The sequence below is a fragment of the Echinops telfairi genome, unplaced genomic scaffold (assembly GCF_000313985.2).
Source record: "Echinops telfairi isolate 266 unplaced genomic scaffold, ASM31398v2 ScPeMD7_15;HRSCAF=58, whole genome shotgun sequence".
NCBI lineage: Eukaryota > Metazoa > Chordata > Mammalia > Afrosoricida > Tenrecidae > Echinops > Echinops telfairi.
In genome coordinates, this window is record NW_022103912.1 from 585,290 (window position 1) to 607,024 (window position 21,735).

General features: G+C 46.2%; 1 protein-coding gene across 2 annotated transcripts in view; it reads left to right on the forward strand.

Annotated features, from left to right (window-relative positions):
• TFCP2L1 (transcription factor CP2 like 1) overlaps positions 1-20,115 on the forward strand; it is a 69,345-nt gene extending 49,230 nt beyond the window's left edge. The window contains exons 9-15 of one of the 2 annotated variants that reach the window (XM_004711875.2): positions 4,336-4,387; positions 4,470-4,563; positions 5,307-5,397; positions 6,156-6,259; positions 9,749-9,891; positions 17,870-17,921; positions 18,978-20,115. In XM_004711875.2, the coding sequence (XP_004711932.1) occupies positions 4,336-4,387; positions 4,470-4,563; positions 5,307-5,397; positions 6,156-6,259; positions 9,749-9,891; positions 17,870-17,921; positions 18,978-19,024 (583 nt within the window). In that variant the 3' untranslated portion in view covers positions 19,025-20,115. The remainder of the gene's footprint in view (positions 1-4,335; positions 4,388-4,469; positions 4,564-5,306; positions 5,398-6,155; positions 6,260-9,748; positions 9,892-17,869; positions 17,922-18,977) is intronic. The other variant, XM_045287435.1, reaches the window with a different exon arrangement.
• Positions 20,116-21,735: the final 1,620 nt, after the last annotated feature.

The window sequence follows — 21,735 nt, forward strand, 5'->3', positions numbered from 1 at the left end:
TATTCCAGTCTTGAGGGCTTTCGTCAAGAAAAGGTGTTGGCCCTGGCTTCAGCCTCCAGTGAAGGCCTTCTGACCACTGACCAGCCTTGCTCTCGGGCCGAGTGCATTGGAAAGTGAACTAGTGCAGATGTGTTTAGGTTCAAGTTCAACACTTGATCATCTGTTCTCCCTTTGGGCCCATTTAAAATGTGTTCTATTTTTTGCTCTTTTAATTATTGTTTTTCTCTATTTTATTATTGTTTTGTTGTTGATTTTATGTTTTTTCATTTATACGAAACCCAAGGTAGGTAAATCTATAGAGATAGTAACTGGATTGAGTTTCTTGGCATTATGGCAGGAAAGGTTGGGAGGGAAATGGGGAGGGAAATGAGTACAAGAAAGAAGAAAAGTTCTAAATTTGATTGTGGTTGTGATTGCACAACTCTTTCTATATGTTTAAACTATTGAATTGTGGGATATGCAAATTATATGTCAATAAAACTATTAAAATTAATATCAAAAAGGGAGGGTGTTAGATTTTATCAAATTCTTCCTCTGCCTCCCTGATCATATGTGCTTCTCTTCCTTTGTTGTACTGATGGGAGTGTCACTTGGATTTTATAATGTTGGACCAATATCTTTATTCCTGGAATAAATCCCATTTGGTCCTGATTGAGGGCTCTTGTTACGCTGTTGAATTTTGTTCACTGGTGTTTTTCTGAGGATGTTTGCATCCATATGCATAACATTGTTAGCCTGCAGTTTATTTCTTTTCTTTCTTTTTTTCCCTTGCGGTGTCGTTGGCTGGTTTGGGTATAAAGGCTATGTTAGGTGCATAGAATGTTCTTTCAGCTTGTCTTTGGGAACAGCTTACACATTTCGAGGGAGCTTTAGACATTTCATGAAAAATATAATCACAAGATAATGGATTTTTAAATGAACTTTTTGAAGCCTCTTCATGTTGTTGTCAATTCTTGCCTGAATGTTTGGTAGAATTCCCCTGCAAAGCCCTTTCGGGGAGGACTGTTTATAAGTAGGGTGGCTTTGAACACTGGGTCTCTGACACTGTCTAGTTCCTCCTCTGTGTGGGTGGGCTATGGGCATCTAAGAATGTGCCCGCTTCCTCTAGCTTATCAAGTTTGTTATTTTGCAACTCATGTCATTTGACAATTCTCTGTATTCCTGATAGGTCAATTGTAATGTCTCTATTTTCATATTTTACTTTAGTTATTTGCATTTTTGGAGGTTTTTTCCTTGTCCGTCTAGCTAAAGGTTTGTCAATTTTATTGATCTTTTAAAAAACCCTCTGGGTTTGTTTGTTTATTTAGTGTAAATCATTTTATTGGGGGCTCTTACAACTCTTATAACAATCCATACATCAATGTATCCAGCACATTTGCATATATGCTGCCATCATCATTATTAAAACATTTTCTTTTCACCTGAGACCTTGGTATCAACTCCTCTTTTTTTCCCTCCCTCTCCCAACCTCCCACTCTCGTGAACCCTTGATACATTATAAATTACTGCTGTTTTCATATCGGACACCATCCCTAGTCTCCCTTCACCCTCGTTTCTGTTGTTTGTCCCCTTCGGTCGCGGTGGGGTGTCGACAGGTCCTGACATCTGGGTTTATTGGTTCTCTGTATTTCTATTTTATTTGTTTCTGTTCTGATCTTTATCACCCCCCGCCCCGCCCTTTTTTTTTCCTCCTGGCATGTTTAGGCTTGGCTTGTTCTTCTCTTTCTAGTTTCTGGAGTGCTTGAGACCTTTATTCTTTATTTTACAGGCATTTATTGCCACAAGCTTCACTCCGTTTACGGCTTTCTCTCTTTCCCATCGGTCTGTGATTAAAAAAAATTCTTCCTTGGCTCCTTGGTAGTTTAATAGCGTATCCTTTCATTCATTTCTGTTTCTGTATTCTCCAGGTTATTGTCTGGTTTTGAGATCTAGCTCTGCTCTGTGGTAGTTCGAGAAGACACTGTCTGAATTTAGTCTTTTCAAATGTATCAAGACACTCTTTGTGCCCTGACATGTGGTTTCTCTTGGAGAATGATCCATCTGCGCTGTAGCTGAGTGTGTATTGTGGTGTGCTTGGGGAGAGAAGTTGTGGAGTGGGCCTATGCTTGGGAAGTCTAATTGTTTGATAGTGTCATTCAGGTCCTCTGTTTCCACATTTATCTTCTTTCCAAATGTTGTTTCCATTTTGGAAAGTAATGTATTGAAGTCTCCAAGTTTTGCAGCACCATTTCTCCCTTCAATTCTACCCATGTTTGCTTTATATATTTTAGGTACCCCAACTTTGGCTGCATATACCCTTATGATTATAATATCTGTTTGATAAATTTTACCCTTTATTATTAAATAATAAATGTATATCTATCTTTATGTCTTCTGATAGATTTTGCCTTAAAGTTCACTTTGATATTAAGATTGTCATCTCAGCTGTATTTTGGTTATTATTTTCATAAAATATATTTTTCCTCATTCTTTTACTTTCAACCTCTTTGTATCCTTGGATTTAAATGGTGTCTTTTGTAAAAAGAATAACTTTGGATCGTGTTTTTAATTCACTCTGCCTTTTGAACACAGCATATTGTTCATTTACATTTCCTTATGGGCTGACTTATCAAGACAGGGTTGGGAAGTTGGGAGAAATGTGTACTTAAAAGTGACCCTTCTACGTATGTTCCTCAGAAGAGTCATTCGTACGAGCAGCTACACTTCATGAGTTATCAGCTCCTGTGAGTTTCAGGGTCCTCCTCTGTGAAGTGAGGAGAGCCCTTGCTCCCTCACAGGTGGTGTGAAGATGGGACGGATTGATACACGTGGCGTCCTTAAGGGCGGTGCCTGACAGAATGAGCTGGAGCAAGGGTTTGCTCCTACTAATATCCTGAGAATCCCACCTTGAGATTCAACCTCTTGTCAGTTACAGGGGCTGGGAGGGTCTTCGTGACTCTCAGCCAGCTGTGTGACACTGAGGTGGGATTCTGTCCCAGCATCCACAGATAGATCTTTAGGGGGAAACTGAGAAGGTTGGTTCAACAATGGGGCCAAATTGCAAGTGCTTCCTCACTGCAGAATAATGCCCATTGGGTTTCCAGGCTGGGTCAATGCTGGTTAGAGACATGCTCCAGCTGTGAGACCTGGTTTGGCTGTAGTTCTCCAGGTGCTGAATGACTGTGAGGGTTGAGGTTGCCTTCATTCAAGTCCTTTTGGTCAGCTTGCCCTCCCCTGGCTGTGTGGAGGCTTGGAGTGGAAACTCCGAGCAGGAAGTGGTTATTAGTTGCCTCGAGTCAGTCCCTGGCTGACTCACAGCAAATTCTTACGTTCCTCTTCACGTGGGTTTCTTGGCTTTCCCTCCTTTTATTTGGGAAAATAAACACAGCACAGCATAGTTTTCTCATGCGTAGTTTGGGCTATAATCTTTGTGGAACTCGATGGCCAGGTAGCTACCGTCTTCCATGGCAGTTCTGATCCAAACAAACCCAGAGCTGCGGGGTCTTGATGGTCGCTGCCGCTTACTCAGGGTGGTTGTTACGTGCCATCGAGGTGGTTCCCACCAATAACGACCCCATGCACAACAGAACAGAACGCTGCATGGCCCTGCACCGCCCTCACAGTTGTTCCTGTGCCTGAATTCATTGTGCCCATGTGTCAATCCATCTTCTTGAGGGTCTCTGTTTTTCTCTGCCCCTCCTTCTCCAGGGACTAGTCTCCCCTGACAACATGTCCAAAGTGTGTAAGATGAAGTCTTACAATAGCCTCTATTGAACCAATATAGCCTCTACTGAACTCAAATACTGAACTCAAACTCTATTGAACCAAAATAGCCTCTATTGAACCCTTTGGCTGTACTTCTTCCAAGACAGAAGTGGGGTGGTGGGGTGGGGGTTATCATTGCCTGGAACACTGTCACCTTTCAGAGCTCCCAGCCACTCACTGCCATTGAGTCCGTTCTGATCTTTAGCCACCTTTACGGACAGAATTGAACGGACCTTGTGGGTTTTCAAGGCAGTAAATCCTTATAGGTATAGAAAGCCTTCTCTTTGTCTTGTAGAGCAGCAGCTAGGTTTGTACTGCCCACCCCATGGCTAGCCAGAGCACCTGCAACCCATTAGAAAGGGCTAGTTAGGGGCAATGAAGTATTTAATATTGACGCCTGTGCTCCTTTCCTGTTGTTTCTCTAACCCAGGGAATTCTAGGGGCCCCACTTAATTTAAACAAGTTCTGCAGAATAATGCAGGCCATAGCGGCAGGGCCGGGAATATACTGTTCGGTGATGAGGGCAAGCGATGCGAGCAGACACTGCCCCGGCGCCTCCTCTCCCTCCTCTCAGGTTCCCCTCTTTTTCAGCAACAGTTCTCCGACGCACCCAACGGAGGCCCTGCCCCTGGGCGGCAGCGATGTAAGTGTTTGCAGCAGGGTGCTGGGCTGGCCGTCCTGGTGAGTCCCCGCAGCCACTCAGGGCCCCTTCTCTCTGCCTGCAGCACCTCCTCCCATCAGCCTCCATCCAGGATGCCCAGCAGTGGCTACACCGCAACCGCTTCTCCCAGTTCTGCCGGCTCTTCGCCAGCTTCTCCGGTGAGTGCCTGTCAACTGGGCCGAGAACCACACGGGTCTTAGGAGCACTTCACAAAGCAAGTACCTTCCCAGGCTGCCTCACCACCCTGCCCTGCAAGGCTGTGGTTTTAGACAAAACGCAGAAGAGGGCCGCCTTCAGTCAAGGGCTAGACACACAAGATCCTGCCCTAGATGTCCCTAGGCCAGGGGACTGTTAGAAAAGTCCATCTAAGTGATTCAGTCGCAATCCCTTTACCTAGTATTCTCCCTACCCCCACCCCACCCCACCCCAAGCCAAGTGGTAACACACAGTTTTATGAATTTCAAAATCCAAGCAAAACTTCTGTGTTGTGAGCAGGCAGGATAATGGTTACTGCAGACATGACGTGTGCAAGGCGAGCGTGAGAGGCCTCTGAGGGACAGACGAGGTTCCACCCCGTGGTCTGCTTGCTGCTCAGACAGGTGCACTCAGACTGGACATACAGTGTAGAAAACTGCATGCATGTGGGGGGGAATGGGAACAGGGGCACATAGTGAGGGCTTACTGGTTTCTCCACCTGACACCTCTTGGGCTGTGACCTTCTGATGTCATTGTGCTTTATGCCCTTTCTCTCCCCATAGACTCTGCGGTGCCTACTGGGAGAGCGAGGCTCTCAGTTTCCCCTTGCTCATTGCATTCCTCATGCCACTTGCAGGACTTGAGAGCTACATTGGGACGGAGCATTTCTCTGTGCCCCACTCATTAGGCTCATTTCCCTGCCTAGGTGCCGACTTGCTGAAGACGTCCCGGGACGACCTGGTTCAGATCTGCGGCACCGCTGACGGGATCCGGCTCTTCAATGCCATTAAAGGCAGGTGGGTGCTGGCTTCCTGGGGAAGCTGCTAGAGGCAGCCACCCGACCCCAGAAAGCCCAGGCTGCAGTCTCCTGGGTTTGAGACAATTGGCCACACTGAGTGGGGTGGGCATGAGGTACCAACTGCAGGTCGAGGTGGGGACTGTGGCGAGGCCATTTCAAAGCAGTGAGATGGTGATAGGAGATTCTTCAGCAGGTCCATCTTAAGGAGCTTTCTCAACTTGACTGGAATCTTCCCATTTGAATTGGATCTTGGACCCTTATTCCTTTCCCCAGGCCCCCAGATACTTGCCCCCAAACTGCCTCTTCCCGGAGGGAAGCCATGGTTATTCACATCCTGTGAGCGGGACTACTTCTGTGATGGTGGAAGTGTCCCGAGACCGCTCTGTCCAGTGTGATAGGCACTAGCCCACCTCCACTCCCCGAAGTGAGCACTTGAACTGAGGATAAAGGACCGTCCAACTGAGTTTTCAATATGACTTAATTCTGTTCACTGTTTTAATAGCAACGCGTGGACGTGGGAATTTTCGTGAGAAAGCATAGGTTTGAACCCTGCAGCTGTGTTTTACAACTGTGCTACTCAGATAAAGTACAGCCCCTCCATGAAAGGTGCTCTCGGTCCCCGCAGCTCTGGAGCAGCCATCTTGACTCCGCCCTGAGGCCTGCCTCATGCGCTTTCCGTTTCTTTGCTGGGACAACAGCCTGCTATGGGACAACCTGGGACAACGGGTCCCTTCTGTGTCTTTCCTCTCTTGCCAGGAACGTGAGGCCCAAGATGACTATCTATGTCTGCCAGGAGTTAGAGCAGAACCGGGTCCCCCTGCAGCAGAAGCAGGACGATGGTGGGGACAGCAGCCTCTGTGGTGAGTTACTGGAGAAGACCCTCTACCTCAGGGCCAGGTAGGAGGCTGCAGAGGAAGAGGAGGACACAGCAGCCATAAGCAGCCCCCTTGCTGAGAATGTCTCCCCGGTGGGCCTCATTCTGGTTTTGTGCAGGAAGGGATTTTTAAGTCTGATCATGGAATTGAACTGTTAGAATGAGAAGCTTCTCCTGGAATATCAGCCTAGCCACCTATTTTCCACCTGAGGAACCTGAGGCCAGAGAGGAGATGTATTCCACCTCACCCCTCAGGCCAGCTCATACTCGTTGGCAGAATGCGCAGTTGGGCTTTCCCTGTGGTTCGAAATAGACAGTGGGCAACCAGCTGCTCTGTTGGAGACTTGATGTGTTAGACAGGGTTCTCTAGAGAAACAAAGCCACAATGGTAATAATTTTATATATATTTATACAGGTATAGATATATAACATAAGAAATAAACAATTAAATTATAAAACAGTACACATGGCTCAGAGCAACTCACTCCCATGAGACACTGGCTGTCCTTCAAGTCTTGAGGGCCGCTGGGTAGTCCTCTGTAGAGCAATTCAGGCTATCTGGGCACAGGCAGCAAACAGCAAGGCAGGTCACCAACAGTCGGCCAGATGACAGAGTCCCACAGTCCCCAGCTCAAGAGATGTAAATTCCAGTGGTGTGGCGAAGCAGGTCTTGAAGGAACCTCAAATCACAGTGACACAGTCCACGGGTTAGGTGTGTAGCTTGCACATTGAGGCACAGAACAAGCAAGGCAGCTGCACACTAGTACCATGATCAAAGAGTAAGAAACAAGAGAGGTGAGGCTCGCCGAGCCATTTACCTCTCCGCCCTTCAATTAATCCCACATGGGTTTATCGGCCAGGTTGGCACCATAAACTAACTACCTCCCTGGATTTCGCTGAAGGTGTTTCCTAGGAAGCTCCCTTTGGCTTTGGGTTGCTGCCCATGTGAAGGGTCCCAGAGCACCTCAAGAGCATGTGACTTTTGGGGGCTGGCAGTGTTGAGGCAGTTCGATGAAGGTAAGGCTACATGCTTTGGGATTAGCTATCCTTGGATACCAGTGCTGGCCTTAGGGCCTGCTGGTCATGTGACTGTGGGCTAACTATCAAGGACTCGACCTCACCTTCTACATGTGCAGGATAAATGTAATAGTCCCTCTCTCCTAGAGCAGTGGGGTTTAAACGAGGTGATGTGTGTAAAGTGCTTTGCTTCTGAGCACCGGTGAGTTCTGCAGGTCTGATGGCTGCCCCAGCTCAACACCTGAGTGGGCAAGCACAACTGTATGTCTTCTGCAGAGAGGCCCAGAGTGCCAGCCCAGCCTGTCTGTCTCTCTCGGCCGCCAGTCTCCCAGATCAGCCACCTTTTCTTGAAAAGCCACTACCTCGTGGGTTTTCCATGTGCGCACTCACTTGCTTTTCATACCCGCCCACACCCCACACCCCACACCCCACACCCATGACGCAATTATTTTTGTTTCCCCTGGAGAACAATGGTTCTCCAGCCCACAGTGGTTGGCTGCCCAAGATCACAGTGTTGCCAGGGCTGGAGCTACAAGGTCCAAACAATCAAGCCCTGGAGCCTGGCTTCAGAGTCCCTACCTGACCCCTGTCCATCTCTAGTGACCCTCTTCTCTCGGACTTGCCTGTGAAGGGGAATCTGAGTTCTGTGTGCTCCCACCCATAGAGAGACCACAACCCAGTGTGAGGTCCTGCCGTCGGCAGCTCTCGGGGCTCATCACATGACTTCACCTCGCTGTATGCCTGAGTGGGTGCTGTCCTCAGGGCTCACCCTACATCTTCGGGGGTTGTAGAAATTGCACAGGTCTTTGGTTCCAGTGCAAGGAGGGGTGGGGTGGATGAGGAGCAGAGTTAGGGCCTGAATCAAGACTCGTCTGCTCTGGGGCCTCTTGTGTTTACTGAGCGTTCTATGCACACCTGAAGAAGCCATGGTGATTAGTGGGCTGCTAACCACAAGGTCAGGGGCTCAAACTCACCAGCTGCTCTACAGGAGAAAGATGAGGTTTTATGTTCTCATAAAGACTGACAGCTTTGGAACCCAAAGGGGCTCTGCCCTATGGGGTCACTATGAGTTAGAATCGACTTGATGACAGTGAGCGAGTCCTCTGAAGGAGTCCTGGTGGCACATTGGAATAAGCATCGGACTACTAACTGCATGGTTAGCAGTTCAAACCTAGCAGCTGCTCTGAGGGAGAAAACGGAGGCTATCTTTTCCCACAAAGATTTAGCCTTGTAAACCCTAGGAAGCAGTCCTGTTGTGTCGAATGGGATTGCTGTCAGTGGAAATTGACTTGATGGCCGCGGCGTGGCTTGGCTGGTGTGGTTTGAATCCCTCTGTGCGGTGGTCAAGTTCAGCCAGAGGCAGAAGAACCGATGATAAGACTGTGCCAGTGTCAGCTGATCGCTCTTTGGATTCCTTTTGCTAGCTGTGCAATTTGATTTAGAGTAAAATCAGATAGCGTGGAACTAACTCCGAAAAGCTGAAAAGTGAAAAACAGGAGTACAATTAAAATTCTGTTAGAAAAAGGAATCTTATTAATGACGCTTGGGATCCTTATCTGGTATTGGAAGGAAGTAGGCAACCACCTAGTTCTTTGATAAAAAATTTGTGGGTCAGCCAGTTTGAAATCCAGGAAAATCATATCTGTTTGTGTGTCTAACCCTGGGGCCTCAACCCATCTCCCATCCCTTCAAAGGGAGCCACTATTTATTTTTAAAATATTGGATCTGTGATGAGATTAAAAAAAACAACCACCAAAAACCAAGGGCTCTTCAATTGAGGTGGAAATTGGGAAATCCTTTACTTAATCCAGCTGTGGTACTTTGGGGAATTAAGGCCACCTAGGGAACTTGCTGGTTTGGGTTTTGAGTAGGAATGTCTGGTTACCTTCTGCCTGCTCACAGCACACACACTCCTGGGGCTTCGCCAGCCAAGCTCTGCATGTGAGGAGGAAGGTCAAGGGGAGAGCTGTGGGGTCTTTCTCACTGGCAACACACTTTCACCGTCACTTCCAATCTCTGCCGCGGGAGCCACCACGAGCCCTTTCAACAGTGGGAAAGGGCCAAGGGCCTGGGACTTTATTCTCCTCCCCTGCACCGTGCTGCCAATCGGGAAGCTTGTTGCCAACACAGATTTCTGTCAGCCCTTTTCCCTCCAGCCCCCACCCCAAATGCGTGTCCTTAGGCGTGGGCTGGTCCAGAACTCTCTGTTTAATGGATCTGGTGCCAGTGCCCGCAGCTGTGGAGCTCCTCCCAGGCAGGTACCTGGTGCAGCCAGATCCCCCTCACTCCCAGCCACCCCGTGCCCCCACCAACCCCTCAAGGCACGGCACCCTTACAAAGCAGTGCACTGATTTCTCAGGGGACTGGTGGAGTGGGAGCAGGCAAGCTCGTGCTAATTTAAATAGCCCCTAAGAACTAGGTACTTGGTCTTTAAAAGGACCTTTCCCTTCCTCTTCAGTGTACCATGCCATCTTTTTGGAAGAGCTGACTGCCTTGGAGTTGATTGAGAAGATTGCCAATCTGTACAGCATCTCTCCTCAGCACATCCACCGAGTCTACCGGCAGGGACCCACAGGTATCCACGTGGTGGTGAATAATGAGGTGAGAGGCACTGTCCCACTCCCCACTCGCTGGCTGGGATGGGGGCAGCAGAGTCTTAGGTCAGTCACACGCCCAGTGGGGATTGGAGTGGCTTTACAAAGATAGCACTGGCTTTCACCTACTGCCCTCTGCTCTCGATTGCAGGGGCTACCTGAAAGGCTCTGTGGGGAGGAGTTCGATCGCCGCATCTGGGCTCTGGATAGTTGCTGCTGAGAACCTGTTATTCCCACCTGGGAAAGGGGCTAGAGATAACCTGGAGCACAAACTCTCTGTCCTCTAGTAACTGAGTCCAGCTATAGAAGGGAGGAGGGGCCTGTCTGTATGGGCAGCAGTCCCCATGCAGGCCTTTCAGAGGAAGAGGACCTGGCCTGAGGGCTGTGTGTGCAGGGGGTGGCTAGCAGGAGAAGTGGCAGTGCCACAGTTTTCCTGGAGGATGGAGCACAATTTATCTGACGCCACTCATGGCTAAGGAGGTGACTGGTACACCACCGAGTGACAAATGTAGACATGATTTGCATGTTTGGATAAGCTTGTTTTAAAAATAAGCTTGTTCACCCTGCTACTCTCTTAATAATAAAACTGAGTGCTGGCTGCACCTGGCTACTGTTCCAAGCTCACATTTACTGACTCATTGAACTCTGAGAATGTGCCCTAGAGCTGGGCACTATCATCTCTCTCTCTGGTGAAACCCAGATTCAATTATTGACAATGAACTTCATGTGCAGCCACTGCCCGTCTATCAGTGGAGGCCTCTGTGTTGCAATGACATGAAACAGAGCTTCCCAACTAAGGCAGACCAGACCCAAAAGGCCGGGTGATTACTTCTGAAAATTAGCCCATGCCAGTGCTTTGTATCGCGACGGCCACACCTCGCCATGCGTCAGGCTGGCATGAGGTGGAGCTGGCTTGAAAGCTGCTAGGAGGGCTTATAGAGGAGACTAGACTTGTGGCTGGGAAATAGAGAAAATGTGGGCTTTGAAATCGGACTGGTTTCCCCTACTACTTTCTGGTGGTTGAGTGACCTTGAGCAAACTTACTTCTTTGAGGCCCAGTTTTCACATGAGACAGGACGGTAGTAAGGATAAATGAGAAATCTTCTCTGGCACCAGGGGACGTTAAGTAAGTGGTGGAGTTCTTGGGGGGCAAACAGTGCTTGGCTGTTAACAGAAAGACTAGAGGTTTGAACTCACTCAGAGGCACCTGAGAAGAAAGATCTGGAAATCTCCTGCACAAGGAGCCACCAGGAACCGACTTGTTCATGCAGGCCCTTGCTTTTGGGGAACACATGATGGACCGATCACAGATCTTTTTAGATTCCATCTGAGTACAATGTAAGGCTTTTAGTGATCTGTATGTTTCTTAAATTGTCATTATTAGTAATAATCCTATTTATAATTACATTGTGCTATTTATAATTACAATCGTTATCAAGCCCTTCAACACCCCACATTTCTTTCTTTTTAAAAAATCATCTTATTGGGGGCTTATACAACTCTTATCACAATCCATTGATCCATCCATTGTGTCAAGCACATTAACATCCCACATTTCACAGGCATTTCGTTTCAATCTTGGAAGTTGAGAAAGTGATTTCCCCCCCACCTCTTTTTCAGTTAGTATAAGAAGTCAAGCAATTTAGAACAGCAGAGAACAAATGTTGAAAGTTCATTACCTTCATCCTGTCGTTTGAGAAGGGTTTCTGTGACGTGTATCCTGTCAACAGACACGCATTCTGTGTATGGGAGTATGTTGGTGGTGGGGTAGAATGAAGACTACTATATTTATCTGCTACTTGCTCTTTTTTGTCACCAAATTGAAATTCCTTCCATATTATTAGCTTAAAATCAAGTATGATAATCTTTCTACAGATCAGCTAAATGAAACCCTGACTACTCCTCTCAGAAAACATCTGGGTAGAATTAGGGTCATGACAGTGGGGGGCGGGGGCATTAAAAAAACATAGGAAAACTGTGTGTGTCATTGGTGCTATACTGCACCCTGACTGGCCTGTCTTCTTCCCACGACCCTTCTGTAAGGGGACGTCCAGTTGCCTACAGATTAGCTTTGGACTTCTACTCCACACTCCCCGCTCATTCCCATTATGTTTTTTGTTCTGGGTCTTTGATGTCTGATACCTGATGATCACATCGATACCTCATGATCACACAGGTTTGTGTACTTCTTCCATGTGGGCTTTGTTGCTTTTCAGCTAGATGGTTGCTTGTTTATCTTCAAGCCTTTAAGAGCCCAGATGCTATATCTTTTGATAGCCGGCACCATCAGCTTTCTTCACCACATTTGCTTATGCACCTGCTTTGTCTTCAGTGATCATGTTGGGAAGGTGAGCATCTCAGAATGCCAGATTATTAGAACAAAGTGTTCTTGTGTTGAGGGAATACTTGAGTAGAGGCCCAATGTCCATCTGCTACCTTAATACTAAACATATAAATATATGTACATAAATATATTTCCCCATCATCATATATAAATATATTTACATATGTACATGCCTGTATTTAGATGATCCTAATTCTACCTTAAAAATCTGACTAGATCAAAGCATGTCCATGGGTACAGATAAGAGCTGGAAACACAGGGAATACAGGACAGATAAACTCCTCGGAACCAATATTGAGAGTAGCCATACCAGGGGGGTAAGGGGAGAAAGGGGGAACAGATCACAGTGACCTACCTATAACCCCCTCCCAGGGGGATGGACAAGGGGGTAAAGAGAGATCGTGCAAGACATGAAAAAATAATAATTTATAAATTATCAAGGGTTTATGAAGGAAGGAGGGAGAGGGAGGGAGGGGAAAAATGAGGAGCTGATACCAAGGGCTCAAGTAGAAAGAAAATGCTTTGAAAATGATGATGGCAACATATGTACAAATGTGCTTGACACAATGGATGGATGTATGGATTGTGATAAGAGTTGTACGAGCCCCCAATAAAATGATTTATTAAAAAAGAAAGAAAGAAAATATCTGGGAAGGTCAAAGTGCCCAGATCAACATTCCCTTGTGGTGGCAAAGGAGGCTTACTACTTTGCATGTAAGGATAACTTTCTGGGAAGGTGAAAGCCAGGACTGCAGTACACTTGCATTTCCACAGATCCCTGAGGAAGGTCCTTCTTAGCTTTTCGTGGGTCCTGAGAGTAGGCAATTAAGCAAGTGAAGCAGAGAGCCGAACTCAAAGCCCGTCTCAGCTTAAGTAGGTGATTCCTGTTCCCTGAAGTCTCTTTGACTCTTAACCCCAACTCAATTGGAAACTTCTGCGACTTAATTGCAGCCTGGCCAGCTGCACAGCCAGCTCCTAGGTTGCAAGGGCACTTGATTAAACGAAAGAGTAAATGATTAAGCCTGAGTGGGCTCTGCTTAGGGCTTTGCATGCCAGGAGCCCTGGAGGGAGCAGGTCCGCAGTATAGAATAATATTGCACACATCATTAGTCTTGTGGGGAGGGGAGGGGACCACACATTGGGCAGTAATCCAGAGCATGCAATACCATTTTCTTGCATTTTCAGTTTGGAAAAAGTTTGCTTTCATGTTGGTGTGTGTGTGTGTGTGTGTGTGTGTGTGTGTTGTGTTTATTCTTTAAATTACATTGTGAAAAGTAGTGGACGTGTGCAAAGAAGTATATGCAGCCTATTTGTACAGCAGTTGGAGAAAAATGAGACTTCCGACTCCTGTAAAGAGCTACCGTCTCGGAAACACACAGTTCTCCCCTGTCCTGCAAGGTCACTGCTAGTCAGTATCAACTTGATGGCAGTGAGTTTGGCTTTGGATGCCAGGAAGGACAAAGTGTCACATTCATTGTCAAAAATAATGCTTCACAGTCCGTCCTGAAGCGCAAGCTCTCAGTCATAGGCTGATCCCACTACACCGACCAGGGAGACCGGTCCATGTGATGGCAACTCAAGCTTCTCATCAACCGATAGTGCAAAAAACGAAGATTTTTACCAACCTGTGTAATCTAAAATTGGGCAGGCATGCCATTACGATCCGTTGATATGCTGGTGATGGGAATGGGAGAGTGGAACAAAGGGTTGGCAGTTGTACAATATGGGCATATGTTGGGGTCTTAAAAATGAAAGAGGAACAATTTATCATCTTTTAATTCTGTTTTCCACAAAGCCTTGAGTTTTGCAAGACCAGAAACAGTTGTTTTCAAGTTCTTTTTTGATGATATAAATGATGATTGTCAGGTGGACTTTGCAGGAGGGAATACGTAGGGATTAAATTGGCCACATCTGTGAGGGAAAAGGACCAAGGAGCTCAATATAATCAGAGCATAGCCAGGAGCCAAATACAGAATGGACCATCAATTGCTCGTGTGTAAGTTCAGGTTGAAGCTGAAGGAAATGAAAAAGCTCCATGAGAGCCAGAATATAACCGCAAGTCTATCCCCCTGAAGTTAGGGACCTTCTCAAGAACAGATGGATGCTCTCCACATTAATGGAAAATTGTGAGATGACAAAAATGTTGTCTGGGATATTCGTTAGTGAAAAAAAAAAGTATATATTGTCTGGGAAGAACCCAAAAGGTCTCTAAAAAGACAAGAAAGAAAGAAAGAAAGAAAGAAAGAAAGAAAGAAAGAAAGAAAAGACCAAAGTGGATGTCGGAAGAAACTTTGCAACTTGACTTTGAGTGTAAGTAGCCAAAGCATCCTGAAGAAATGGTGAAGTAAGAGAGCTGAGCAGAAGATTCGGAGGACAAAGCAAGATGTGCACAGACTAGAGCTGGAAAACCAGGAGGGGACACCACGTGGGGCATTTTTCGAGCTGAAAGAACTAAAAAACTAAATTCAATGCTGAAGAATTCTGTGTAAGTAAATATTGACTCATGCAAGGAGCAGCTAAAGAAAATGGAGAGTCACTGTATCAGAAAGAACCGGTTGATGTGTATGATCAAGAAGCGATGGTGTTTAAAGAAGTTCAAGCTGCACTGAAGGCATTGGCAAAAAACAAAGCAGTAACAATTGACGATACTCTTGAGATGTTCGAACAAACCCAGGTAGCCCTGGAGGTGCTTCTTGTCTATGCCCACAAGTGCGGAAGACAGCAACCTGGCCAAAAGAAACCCACATTGTGACCATCCCTAAGAAGGGTGGTCCAAAATGGGAAAAGATTTTACAGTATCATTAATATCCCACAGAAGTATAATTTTTCTGAAGAGAATTAAGTGATTGTAGCTGCAAATCAACAGAGAACTGCTAGAAATGCATGCTGGGTTCAGGATAGGACATAGAACGTGGACTATCACTGCTGGAATCAGATGGATCTTGGCTGAAAGCAGAGAAGACCAGAAAGATGCTTGCTTGTGTTTTATTTAGTATGAAAAGGCATTGCTTGTATAATATAGACCACAGCAAATTACGGATATCACTATGAAGACTAAGAATTCCAGAACCCTTAATTGTGTTTGTGTGGAACCTGTACATAGACGATGTTAGACAGGGTTCTCTAGAGAAACAAAACAAGGACACTAACAATTTTATATATATTTATATAGATTGATAGATAACATAAGAAATAAACAGTTAACTAAATTATAAAGCAGTACAAATGGCTCAGTACAACTCACTCCCGTGAGACAGTTGTGAGACACTGGCAGTCCTTCAAGTCTTGATGGCCATTGGGTAGTCCTCTGTAGAGCAATTCAGGCTATCTGGGCACAGGCAGCAAACAGCAAGGCGGGTCACCAACAGTCAGCCAGATGACAGGGTCCCACAGTCCCCAGCTCAAGAGATGTATATTCCAGTAGCGTGGCAAAGCAGGTCTTGATGGAACCTCAAATTACAGCGATACACCCCATGGGTTACGTGTCCCACAGGTAGTGTAGCTTGCAAATTGAGGCACAGGACAAGCGAAGACAGCGGCACACTGGTCCGATGATCAAAGAGCAAGAGACAAGAAAGGGGAAGCTCGCCGAGCCACTTTTCGCTCCGCCCTTCAATTAATCCCACATGTGTTCATTGGCCATGTTGGCACAACAAATCTTAACTATCTCATATACCGAAAGGCAATTTTTGGGGGTAGAATACAGGATACTGAGAGGATTAAAATCAGAAAAGGTATGTTTTATCCTTCCACTCTCTTTATTCACTCTTTATGCCGAGCAAATCATCTGAAAGCATAGACCGCATAACGAGAATGCGGTCTCAGGCTTGGAAAAGGAGTCATTAAGAACTTGTGATATGCAGGTGTCACGGCCTTGCGTGTGACAATGCAGAGGACTTACAGAATGTTCTGATGAAGAACAACACCTACAGCCTTCGGTGTGGAGCAAGGACCGCACACCTCACCACAAAGAAAAGGAAACCCTCACCATTGGACTGCTCAGTCGCAACTGGAGTAAAGACCAAAGCTGCCAAGGCTTTCATTTTACTTAGGTCCACAATCAGTGCCCATGGAAGCAGCAGTCAATAGATCAAACAGCGTATTGCATTGGACAAATCCATTGCGAAAGACCTTTAAAAATGGTCAACAACAACAATAACAAAGATGTCACTCCTGAGAAGTAAGGTACACCTGACCCAAACCCTGGTATTTTCAATTGCCTTTATACACACGTGAAACTGAAAACGTAATAAAGAAAAATACCTTTGGATGATGGTGTTGGGGCACAACATTGAACATGCCCAGGAATGTCAGACGAACAGACAACCCTGTTTTGGAAGAAGTACAGGTGTTCCTTAGAAGCACTGAATGAGCACGGTAACAGGGCGGACCAGGACCTGGAGAGGAACATCATGCTTGGTAAATTAAAAGGTCCCAGAAAGGGAAGAAAGAGAGGCAGCCCCTCAATAGGATGAACTGACACCGAGGCGGTAACAATAGACTCAAACCGGACTGAGTTGGCTCAGGGTGGGATGGTGCTCTGTTTTACTGTGCAGAGTCAGGCTCATCTAACAGTATCTAACAACACCTACATCAGGCTAGGAAATAGAATTATCCATAGTTTATTTTATATCCTACTCTTCCACTCCAAGGTAACCTGCTTGTTTGAATTTCCTGTTAATCATTCCCAGCTTTTCCTGGTCATTTTAATCCATAAATTTACACCCTCACCACCTTTGGTCTGCATGGTATTGGCTGAGTGAAAACATTTGACAGTTAGATCTTTTAATACCCACTACCCTTGACTCAATTCTGACACAACCCTGGGTTGTGTTTCCAAGACTACATCTTTATCCGAATGGTCGATGGGCTCAAAATGCTGAGCTTCGCAGCCTCATGGCCCAGTCTACAGTGTTGCTAGACCCTAAAATGACCAAGGCGCCATGGTCATTGTTGCTATGGTGCACATACTCCACAATGCTCATTATAGAACTCGAAAGACATAGTATAATTAGAAAATGCAAAAACAGCAACATGGCAACAAAGCACACAGCCTCCACTAAAAATAGGCAAGACAAAGCAGTTACTGACCACTTGGCTCTGACCCACGCTGGCTGCACATGAGTCGGAGCACGACTCTGCTCCGTGGGCTTTTCTGTGACTGATTTTCTTGGAGGATGATTGTCAGGTCTTCTTCTTACACTGTTGGTGAGCAGGTGAGCCCGCTAGCTGTTGGTACCATTCAGAGCTGTTTTGTAATAAATCTGGCAATCCATGTCCAAAAAAACCAATCAGCCAGGGAGAACTCTACGGAGCAGACAAGTCTTTTCTGACACCCATGTAGGGTCACCATGTGTTGGCTAAGAGGGAACGGTCCACGGCCCCTGTTGAATGTTACCATCTCGGTACCCTGCCGCGTCCCTTTTCCCTCTGAGGTTCCATTGTTTGTATTTTGGACATGTGTACTCTGTTCTCCCTTGATTTGCCACATCCTTTTGTCAGCGGGTGATACCGCGCGGGCATGACTGTGGGTCACGTGGGCACGGCGGCAGTGCTGCCCGTGATGACGGTCCTGTGAACAAGCGGGGCTTTGCAGTACGACCGCATCGCTCAGGGCACGTGTTCTCTCTCTACCCTTTAGATGGTGCAGAATTTTCAAGATGAATCTTGTTTTGTCCTCAGCACATTAAAAGGTAAAGACCACTGTCTCTCTCTCTCTCTTCTCATAAAAATCTGTCCACGTATCCATCAGAGAGGCGGAAGGAGGGCAGATGTAGATGAGGGAGTGGGGCCTGCTGGTCTACACGGCGGCCCTACAAGAGCACGAGTGCTGGCGTGGAAACATCCCCTGAGCAAAAGGAAACGCGTTTCTTGAGAAACGTAGCTCTAGAGATCTTAACTCCAAAGTCATGTCCACAAGGGCAGACCTCCATCATCATGTTCTGTGGGCTTGCTCAGGCCCAGAAACAAAATGCACTTTCCATGTGCTTTTTGCTTTTGACCCGAATATCCTGGGAGACCACAGGTCAGTATTAACAGCTAAGTCTGAAGTCGGAAGGGGCATGGGCTCACCTGCAGAAGGTATGTGAGAGCAGGGGAAGCTTGTGTGGCAGAGGCAGCGAAAGGAAAGAACAGGGATGGCCTCCCCCAGGCCCACGGGGCCTGTCAGCATCAAAGCCCTCCCACCAGGTCATAGGAGTCCCTGGGTGGTGCTCATGGTTAAAGTCCTCACTGCTAACTCAAAGGTTGGAGGTTTGAGTCCACTCAGAGGTGCCTTAGAAAAAGACCAGGCAATCTAATTTTGAAAAATCGGTCCTGGATAATGCTCTGGGACACAGTTACTCTGGCACGCATAGGGCCCCCATGAGGGGACATAGTGGCAACTAATTTTTTTTTAAACTGGTTGTTAGGCCCTGAATCATGAATAAAATCCCTTGCCCTTTTGCTCTGTGGATTAAGATGAGTGATCTCATGGGCTGGGGGCTGTAACAGCCTAAGCCTGGGTGGACATTGGCCCTTTAGGCTTTGGGTCTGGGGTTATGGTGGAAGGACTCATGGTTAAAAGAAAGTCAAAGACAGATGCTGAGGCATGGCCTGAAATACAAGCTCCTATGCAGTCTTATTTTAGTGATATCTACTGATCTCATAGAAGGGTGCCTGCCAGTGCCCTGATCTGTCTTTCATGACGCCCTGATGCCAGCACCTTGCTACTCTCTGCCTGCCAAATGCCCGGCATCTCTCTCTTGCAGCCGAGAGCAGTGACGCCTACCACATCATCCTGAAATGCGGACTCTGAGCAGAAGCAGGATGTGTACCTGCCTCCACCTCCCAGCCCCACGAACCCCCTGGCTGTAGAATTCGCACCTGTGTCAACGGCGGTCTGCCTCACTAGCGGAAGCAGGGCAGCAACTTGTACAGACCCTACAATCATCAATCAGCAGAAACTTGCCATTGCGGTCTCGGGCTATAGAAAGCTAAAGGTTCCTCTCTCCTTCCTCCTGGCCTTCAGCGTTGGAACTATTCCCCGTTCTTTTTCACAACCTAAGGTCAGGTCCCCTAGGCTGCAGTTGAAGCTGGGTCATTGGAGTCTGGATGCACTTCCTTCTCAGCCCTCTGCTGCCTCTAGAGTAAGCTCTGCCTCACCCTCTAGCTGCGGCTTCCCCTCTGGTTTCTGGCTCCCTGAGCAGGTCTGCTTACTGGATGGTGGTGGGTAGTCTGTTACCATTCTCCTGTCACCCTGCTTATTTTCCTTCTAAGGGCCTCTGGTGGTGGGGGGTGTCTCTCCTGTTCTTAGATGGATTGTTGGGAATGGACTGACTTCTGTTCCTTTGCCTTCCTCCCCTTTACCTTCTTTATAAAGATCTGTTGCTGTAAAGATCAGATGTGGGCTTATATTCTTGCAGTGGTGTGTAGCCGCGACACAGATGTGCAGAAAGAACAACGCTAATGGCAGGGGAAAGGAGTCATTGTCAGGCCAATTCTCATGAATAGAAAATGATGAGACCAAAATGGTTCCTTGTGAGTTACTGTCATGTACACACACACACACACACACACACACACACACACTCCTATGTAAAGAGAGATTAGGCCTTCAAAATCCCACTTGGGGAAGATGTTGATTTGCTACTGCTGTATTTGCCAAGTTTCTTAGGGACATTTTATACCCCTCCCCCAACTCTTTGGATTTTTTTTCTCTCCCCATTTGTAAGAGGCACGTTTAAGGTATTTTCCTGCATCAAAATGGTTGGGTTGCCTTTGTGAATGGCCTAGCCCCAGAGCAGTCTCACTATTAGCAATATCAGGAAGGTAGCCCTGGTGGGATAGTGGGTTATGCATTGAGTATAACCGCAGTTCAAAGCCACCAGTTGATCTGCTTGAGAAGGATGAGGCTTGCTGTTCCTGTAAACATTCCCAGCCTTGGAAAGCCAAAAGAGCAGCTCCACTCTGCCCTAGCGGATTGCTCTACGTTGGAATCAATTCAACGGCAACGCGTTTGTGTTTGAAGTGTGGTAGATTCAGGAATTAGTCTTTGCCTCGCCTCTTATTCAGAGAATCTAGTCATTGGTACTGGCCGAGAGCTTTGTCTCTTTGCCATTTTAGGTTCATCCAAAGGATTGGACTCTGATTACCTGAGCAGCTTCTTACAGCCTGTGAGGTATATAGTGCAAGACTCAAAGGTGACCAGCATCCAGGAGACTGGTTACAGAGGAACAAAGTAGCTACCTTACATGACAGAGATAACATGACAGGATAGGATGATGAGGGAACTCTTAATTTGTCATACAACCCAGGACACTTCTGAAAGTGAGAGGAGTCTTTATTAATAATCATGGCAGGACAACAAATATAGTGTCTCAGAGAGTATGTAAGAGTAGACCCCTGATTTTTTTTCTTTTTGCTGGGGAGGGGGTAACAGTTTCATTGAAAGTAATTATGTTACATACCATAAAATTCGCTCTTTTAAAATGTACGATTCAGTTTTGGGTTTTTTTTTAAATCATTGTATTGGGGGCTCGTACAACTCTTAACACAATCCATCCATCCATCCATCCATTGTGTCAAGCACATTTGTACATTTGTTGCCATCATCATTCTCAAAACATTTGCTTTCTACTTAAACTCTTTGTATCAGCTTCTCATTTTGCCCTCCCTCCCCAGCCCCCTCCCTAACAAATCCTTGATAATTTATAAATTATTATTATTTCGCCATGTCTTACACTATCCGATGTCTCCTTTCACCCACTTTTCACACAATTCTAAGTTTTTATATCTGAATATATTCACAGAATTGCACAACCGTCCCCACAGTCAATTTCAAGAACATTTGCTTCACCTCCAACATACCCTGTATCTTTTAGCAATCACCTTTCTGCCTTCTTTCCCCATGGCTCCCTAGTTGTAAGCAGCCACATAGCTGCTTTCCATCTCTATATTTTTGCCTCTTGTGGGTATTTCAGATAAATGGATTCATGTACCATGCAGCCTTTCACTGAGTAGATTTTCAAGCTTCATGTTGTAGCATGTATCAATAGTTTATTACTCTCTCTGGATAAGTAATTATCTGCTATATGGATATGCCACATTTTGTTCATCCATTTATCAGCTAATGGGCATTTGTTGTTTTCATTTTGGGGCTGTTATAAATAATGCTACTATGAATATTTGTGAACAAGTTTTTGTGGGGGGGGGGGCATATGCTTTCTTTGCTTGAGGAATGGAAATGCTGTGTTTAACTCCGTGTTTGAGTTTTTGAGGAACTGCCAAACCGTTTCCCCAAGTGACTGCACCATCTATAAGACTTCCATTTCTCCACCTCCCTACCAACACTTACGGTGTTTTATGATTGTTCTAATAAGCATGAAGTAGTTTTAATTTGCATTTGCCTGATCCTTAATCATGTTGAGTATGTTTTCCTGTGCTAATCGACTCTGTTCAGATACGTTTCCCATTTATAATGGTATCATTTGTCTTTTCCTTTTTTAGTTGTATGAGTTGTTTTATATA